This window comes from Myotis brandtii, unplaced genomic scaffold, assembly GCF_000412655.1.
Source record: "Myotis brandtii unplaced genomic scaffold, ASM41265v1 scaffold133, whole genome shotgun sequence".
NCBI lineage: Eukaryota > Metazoa > Chordata > Mammalia > Chiroptera > Vespertilionidae > Myotis > Myotis brandtii.
This window is the reverse complement of record NW_005354718.1, coordinates 3,223,023-3,230,118: the sequence shown is the minus strand read 5'-3', so window position 1 is coordinate 3,230,118 and position 7,096 is coordinate 3,223,023. Positions and strand designations below refer to the sequence as shown.

The following is a 7,096-nucleotide window of genomic DNA, read 5'->3' as shown; positions in this document are numbered from 1 at the left end:
GGGTTGAAACTCACGAGAATGCTGTAAACAACTTGATCACGCCCCTACTTTGCCTCGTGGCATCTGCTATAAAATAAAGACACGGCTTGTGGGCGCTGGCGCTGTCTTCTCATCAGGGAGCAGCGTCCCACCGAGACCCAGCTTTCATTCTCTTGTCTGTCTTTTCTCAATCCTTTCACTCCCCCACTCAGGATCACCTTTGGCCGTAACATCTGGAGACCAGCTTTTGGTGACAAAAACTCAGGATTCAGAGAGAGCCAGAACCAAAGAGCAAAGTCTTTTTATACTTGTTCTCCCTAGAGTTTGATACCTCATAGTAGACTAAAGATTTATTCCTACTTAAAATCTCAGTGTGTTTATAAGGAGTCACTTACACAAGTCAAAGTGTGAATATAAAGAACCATTCTAATCCACCTATTCAACTTTCTCCCTGCTCTTCCATTAAGTTTCTTGATCTCTGAATACAGTGGTCATGACTTGTAAGAATCTTTAGTTGCTCTAGTCATTTGTGCTGTCTTTACAATTGCATGATGAAGAAATCTATTTCCTAACAGGGGCTAATTCATCAGAATGAAAAATAGATATGAGACATATAAAATATGTGACTGTCATTTACTCTTACCTCATTTGATCCTGGCAGAAACACATCAACCACAGTAGCTTTTGGCTCTGTGACTGGATGAACCAATAAAGCACTTCCTGAAAAATGGAGAAGAAATAAATTTGAAAACAAAGTCTGAAAACATCCTTTCCTTTTAATTGAGTGCTTTTGTGGTTTTAAGGACCACTAGACCGTGAACTTCTTAAAGGTAGAGACCTTGGTGAGGTGAACCTATGATTCATCAGAGAGATGCATTGCTAGAAAAAGGATAGGTGCTCACAGAGGGGACTATTATTGCCTGTCATCAATCCACTTACAGTATATTGAAGTTCTAGGGAGGGACCCCAGTCTCTTTTTGTGCATCATTGTGGCAAGTAGTTGGACAAACATAGCAGAGCATGGACGACGGGCAAGGTACAGAAGGTCACCAGGGTGAAAGCTCCAGGTGCCTAGCAATGGGCAAAACTGAGAAAACAAGGACCTCCCCGCTTTTCCTCCCTAGTCATGTGGTTTACATCCCCTGAACATTCATATCGATGGTCATCTGATTCAGACCCTCCTCTGACCTTTCCTCCCTTGGCATATTGCTAGCTAGTCAAGTGGTTTTAGACATCCTTAGAGGGAGAATAAGAGGGCAGGAGAACGGCCTCATAGGATTCCCTTGCATGACCACACCCTTAAGCATTGGGCCCTCGGGACAATGAAGTTCTGACCCACATCATAAAATCTTAGGAACAAAGTTCGGGTCTGTTGACTACAGGACAGAGTTTTGGTCAATCTAGAGATGACATTTAGGCCTCAGTATGTTTCAGCTCCGGGCCAGAAAAGCAGCAAAACCAGATGGAGCAACACCGTGGTTGATATCAGAACCAGATGCAATGACTAATGATCCCCTCTCTTAGCTCTAACCAATCAGTGGAAACCACGACCCTGAAATGACACATCTGGAAAGCCAATGAATAGTCTATTGAGATCCTCTCCTGAGACCTCCCCAGAAATTTACCTTTAGGAAACAGATAAAGCTTCTTAAGGTAAAGGAAGACAGCCCAGAGGGAGCCCACACCTTTCTTCCCTTTTTCTTTCTCAGGCATATATCTCTGCTCTCTTTCTCCTAAGTTCTAAGGATCCTGGCAAGACTTGCAACCAGGAGAGCAATGGACAGCAGCAACTCATCTTGGGGTAACCCCCCTGAGCCTGTCTCCAAGGCCCCCCTTTTCTCGGACTTTTCAGTGAGGTAACAGCAGCCTCGTCTTGGCTCACTCTGTCACTGTGACTTTTACTTCTCAGTGAGTCCACGTTGCCCAGCATGGCTCACTTTTTTCCTGTAACGTCTCTAGAGAGCCAAAGCAGAGCACCATCTAGTATCTCTCCTGTTGCTTCTTCCATCCTAAGCCCTTCCTTTGTTTCACTGTCCCCAACTTTAATAAACATACTCTCAAAATCACCTAGACTCAGGTGAAATCTTTCCACACACTACAGGCCAGCCCGAGGCAGACCCTCTCTGGACCTGGTGCCTTTCCAGTGACAAAACTGCTAGTATGTCAGTAATCTGAAAGCACCATCACACTTGCCCAAGTGCCTCATTGTTTGCTATAAGTGATGTTGGTGATGGTGAGCCTACAATTATTATCTAGAAGTGTGGTCAGCATGGACATTCAGATCTTCTTCCTTGACTACAGGACAGAGTTTTGGTCAATCTAGAGATGACATTTAGGCCTCAGTGTGTTTCAGCTCCAGGCCAGAAAAGCAGCAAGACCAGATGGAGCAACACCATGGTTGACATCTGAACCATATGCACTGGGAAGACTAAAATTCTCCTAAACACGATCTGAATTATTAATTTTGTTTTGGCCTTAGTATCACATATGTGTAAAATTCATCCATTTATGAATTCACTTATTTATTCTCTTATTTATTTATTTGTTTGTTTATTTATTTTCTCGAGAGGAAAGGTGAGAGAGAGAGACATAGAAACATCAATGATGAAGAATCATTGATCGGTTGCCTCCTGCACACCCCCAACTGGGGATCAAGCCCACAACCCAGGCATTTGCCCTTAACTGGAATCGAACCTGGGACCCTTCAGTCTGCAGGCCGACTATCTATCCACTGAGCCAAACCAGCCAGGGCTATAAATCCACTCTTTAATTCAACAAATATTTAGAGTACTACTGAGTACTAGGCACTGTGCTGAGCTCTGGGGATATAGTGACAAATAAGGCAGACATGGTCCCTGCCCTCACGGAGTTTACAGTCAATGAAGACAGGTATTAAGTAAGTAATTACAAACTAATTAGAGTTCAGATGGATACCAAAAAGGCAAAGTAAAAATAAAATAAAAGTTATGTAATAGGAGGGATTGACTTGAATTTAAGTAGGTGGAATTAGGTATTAGGAAGCAATTTTGGTCAGGAAATTTTACTCCAAGAAAGTTGCTATTTCAACTGAGAACTAAGGATGAGTGGAGACCTAAAGAGCAAGATGTTTTACATTTTGGGGTTTCCATTCTCTTTTGTTCTATCTTTTTGGCAATTCTGTTGAGCCTGGCTTTTTGAACCTTATTGCCAAGATGATAGACTTTCATGTTCTAGATTTGGTGGTTAAAGGAGTGGACCCAGAACAAGAATACCAATTGCATTCACAAATAGGATGGATTTATTTAAAGTTAATATGAGATGTGCTACATGACAACAGAATAGCTATGATTCCACTTAGCACTAAAAATCTTGGTGATGAAATTTCTTTTATTTTTTGGATTTCTTGAAATTAGGGATTTTTTTTAGTGCTCTTACACTAGAAAGTATAACAAGAACATGATTACAATATTTCTCATAATTATAATTAATCAAGAAATGCTTACCCAGCATGTATTCATCTTCCACACCAAAAGTCTCTAATTCATCAGGGAACTCTACCCACAGAGGCCTGGGGTAAGAAAAAAAAAATTCTTTCTTCAACATTAGATTCTTATTACAATTCAATCACTTATACTTTCAGTTTTGTAACCATTCAAAGGAAATTAGAAAAAGCCAGGGCCAAGTCTCTCTTCATCTGTTTCAAGATTTTATGAGCAATTGCTATGATTACTCCTATTTTTCCTATGTAAAAGAGCTATCAATTAGCTTAAACGTTTAAATGAAAGATTGAGAAATCTGGTACCTGCAATTTTTCCTTCTTATTGTTGAACTAGAAATAAATACTACTTTGACAGGCAGAATCAGAAGTCCAAATGCCTAACACGTTTGGTGTAAAACAAATTAAATGTTTGTAAAATCATTTTATGATATAAAATCTGTGCCATTTCTTTATGCTGTCACTGCCTTTCATGCATCCTTAATCATTACCTATTCAAATGAGAAGAACTGTTTTTTCTTGTTTTCAAACTGGCAACATTTTTAGAGGTTTGAGAAACTGTTGTGTGGTTTTTGTTTTATTGTTATTGTTGCACACAACTACCTAGAAGACATTTGGGCTTATAAAGAAAACTTTCAATATCTATGTATCTGAATATTAACTTAATGGTTCTAATAATATTTTTCAATTTCATGAGGAAATGATATTTTTAAACAAGAGACTTACTTTTAGTTTATTCATTAGCCTTTGTAATAATGTATTCCCTTTCCTACTGGTAACAAAGCAGTGGTCTCTAAAGCTGGCTAATGTCTAGAATCACCAGGAAATTTTCTAACAAATATAGATCCCTGAAACCTTCCCAAAGAGATTCCTAGTAGGTCTGGAGGTATGGCCTTAGAATCTGTTTTTTTAAGAAGCTCCCAGATGATTCTGATCTGAGCCAGGTTTAGGAACGGAGGATCCAGGAGTCTTAGTATGTCTCTGTGTGATTCCTCCTCTAGTTTAAAAAAATACAATCAGAATATAATTTATACATCAGAAAAAATGGTTACCTCAAACTTGGAACAGTTTAGTTCCAAGGGTGAGATAGAGCTTAAGACTGGCAGAATAATGTTCTTCATAAGAGGATGCTTGTGGGTTAAATACTGAATGAATTCAGTTACAAAGTCATTTCATTTTTCTTTGAAAAAGCTCTATTTCTGTCTCATATCAAATATTAACACTTGAATCACAGAGTTATCTTCTGCTACCTCCACTGCCAGCACCCTGCTCACATAAGCTGAGGACATGATTAAACACATGGCTCTCCTTCACTTGTTCTCTTGAAGTCACTGTGTAATTACTCCGTTCCCCAGTGGTTGGTTAGACTGTTTGCTGGGGCCTCCGACAGGTGAAGCCTACTTACCTCATGATGGGTTCGGCAGTCACATGTGCACAGTAGAACAGACAATACCAATAGGGCAGGAGGGTGTAACGCTCTCTGATGGCTTCTCTGATGAGCTGGGTGTGTTCCTCCCCAAAGAGCCAGGGTTCCCGTCGCTTGCTGTTTATGGTGGAATGGCCACGAAAGAAGGGCTGGTAGGCTCCGGCCTGATACCAACGCACTAGCAGCTCCGCCTCTGGATCCCCCACGAAGCCGCCAACATCAGCTGATTCATTAGTCAAAGAAAGGTTTGTGAGCCCTGGTCAATGAGGCTCAGTGCTTAGAGTACTGAAGGGTTGTGGATTCGATTCCTGGTCAAGGGCATGTATCTGGGTTGGGGGTTCGCTCTCCACCCTTTGGTTGGGGAGCATGCGGGAGGCAACCAATCCATGTGTCTCTTACATTAAAGTTTTTCTCCCTCCCTCCCTTTTACACACACACTCTCTCTCTCTCTCTCTCTCTCTCTCTCTCTCTCTCTCTCTCTCTCTCTGAAAAGCAATGGGAAAAAATATCCTTTGGTGAGGATTAAAAAAAGAAAAAAAAAAGACTTGTGAGGCAACCAGGCTCTAATAAATGATGCACTCAAGTAAAATAAGGCTTTGAAGACAGACAGAAGAAAGGTGTTGTGTATGCACTCAAAATGACACTGTGGCCTCAAATTAGGGAGCACACAGTAAAAAACTCTGCCCGTTGGGGATCTGATAGTACGCTCTTTTATATTCTATTCTTGTCAAAGGTCAGAGGCTTTACTGCAAGATCAACTTTCAGGTATGTTCCTGAACCCAGGTAACCCAGAAATTGCAAAATATCTGTCTGAGTCCATGCCTGTATTTAGGGGTGGGTGGCAGTGGAGGGCTGGCAATTGACTTCCTTTGAAAGCAACAGCTAAGGCAAGATAAAAATTACACTTATTTTTGAAGTCTAACTGAAGTCTGATTTTAGGAGGAACATTTATTATAGAAATAGCTAAAGAGAAACAGATAATGAGAATGAGAGGTTTAAGTAGAATTTCATGGTTAGTCCTTAAGCAGGATACATATTCCTTGTATGGACCAATGCCATAAAAACACATGTATCAAAAAGTGATAGTAAGTCACTTCTATTCCTAGAGAAAAGAAGGAGCAGCTGGATCTGTGGTCATGCTGAGCACCTTCCATATTGAGATCTCTCATCTGCAGAGAATTATTAGGATTTGGGAAGGTGGCACACTAGAGAATCTTATTTTAACTAAATTTATCTTTCCCAAGAGCATATCTTTTTTTTTAACAGTAGAAACATGTCACAGAATTTTAAACTCGCAGAGTAAAAATGATTTCTGTAAGGCTGATTTCTTATTTGCAAAATTCTTTGTAGTTCTTTCCATTTTTTGTTCAAGAAGAAAGGCATGTTTCAGGACGAGAAACTCAGTTACCAAGAGTGGCTGAGGAAGCAGTAAGAGAATGAGGGAAAGCAGCACTCTAGCCCCACTCCTGCCTTTATGTCCTTAATTCAGATAAGACACAAAACAGATCTGGAGCTACCCTTTCTCTCCTCTCTAATCCCCCCTTCACTTTCCTCATCTTTTCTTTCCGGCGTTTATCCCTATCCAAAACAGCCAATGAGAAGGGATTTGTGACCAGCTTTGACAAAAACACCCTCAGTTTTTATTTTCTCTCACTTCAAGCCTGAGGATATCACCTTACCTCCACAAAAAGAGATCCCAGTAACGCTGAGAGTGAGTAACATAGGGATCGAAATTTTCAGGTAACTCCATTTTGCTCTGTTGTCGCCTGTCCACACAGCACCTTTGGACACCAGTAACAAGGTATTTAAAAAAAAAATCACAAATCAGCCCATGCCCTTGATTTCATGTTTAGATTCCTTATTTGTAATAGACAAAATTAATATAAAGGAATGCATTTCTTCCTTACCTTAAAATATACACATTTTGGTCTTCCAGAATGAAAATATATTAATTTTCTAATGTGAAAAAGTTATTAAAATCAACAAAAGAAATTGCGAAAATATTCTGAAATCACTTATTTTTGAAGTCTAACTGAAGTCTGATTTTAGGAGGAACATTTAAAAAATCAACTTTACTAAGATACAATTTACATGCTCTAACCGGTTTGGCTCAGTGGATAGAGAGTCGGCCTGAGGACTGAAGGGTCCCGGGTTCAATTCTGGTCAAGGGCATGTACCTTGGTTGCAGGCAACATCCCCAGTGTGTGTGTGTGTGT

General features: G+C 40.2%; 1 protein-coding gene across 4 annotated transcripts in view; it reads right to left on the bottom strand.

Moving 5' to 3' along the window:
- Positions 1-7,096, bottom strand: part of GANC (glucosidase, alpha; neutral C) — a 76,225-nt gene that overhangs the window by 18,535 nt on the left and 50,594 nt on the right. For all 4 annotated transcript variants that reach the window (XM_005860296.2, XM_005860293.2, XM_005860297.2 and 1 more), the window contains 4 exons: positions 6,560-6,661; positions 4,860-5,103; positions 3,462-3,526; positions 623-699 (listed from right to left, as the gene is read on the bottom strand). In XM_005860296.2, coding sequence (XP_005860358.1) covers positions 623-699; positions 3,462-3,526; positions 4,860-5,103; positions 6,560-6,661 — 488 coding nt within the window. The remainder of the gene's footprint in view (positions 1-622; positions 700-3,461; positions 3,527-4,859; positions 5,104-6,559; positions 6,662-7,096) is intronic.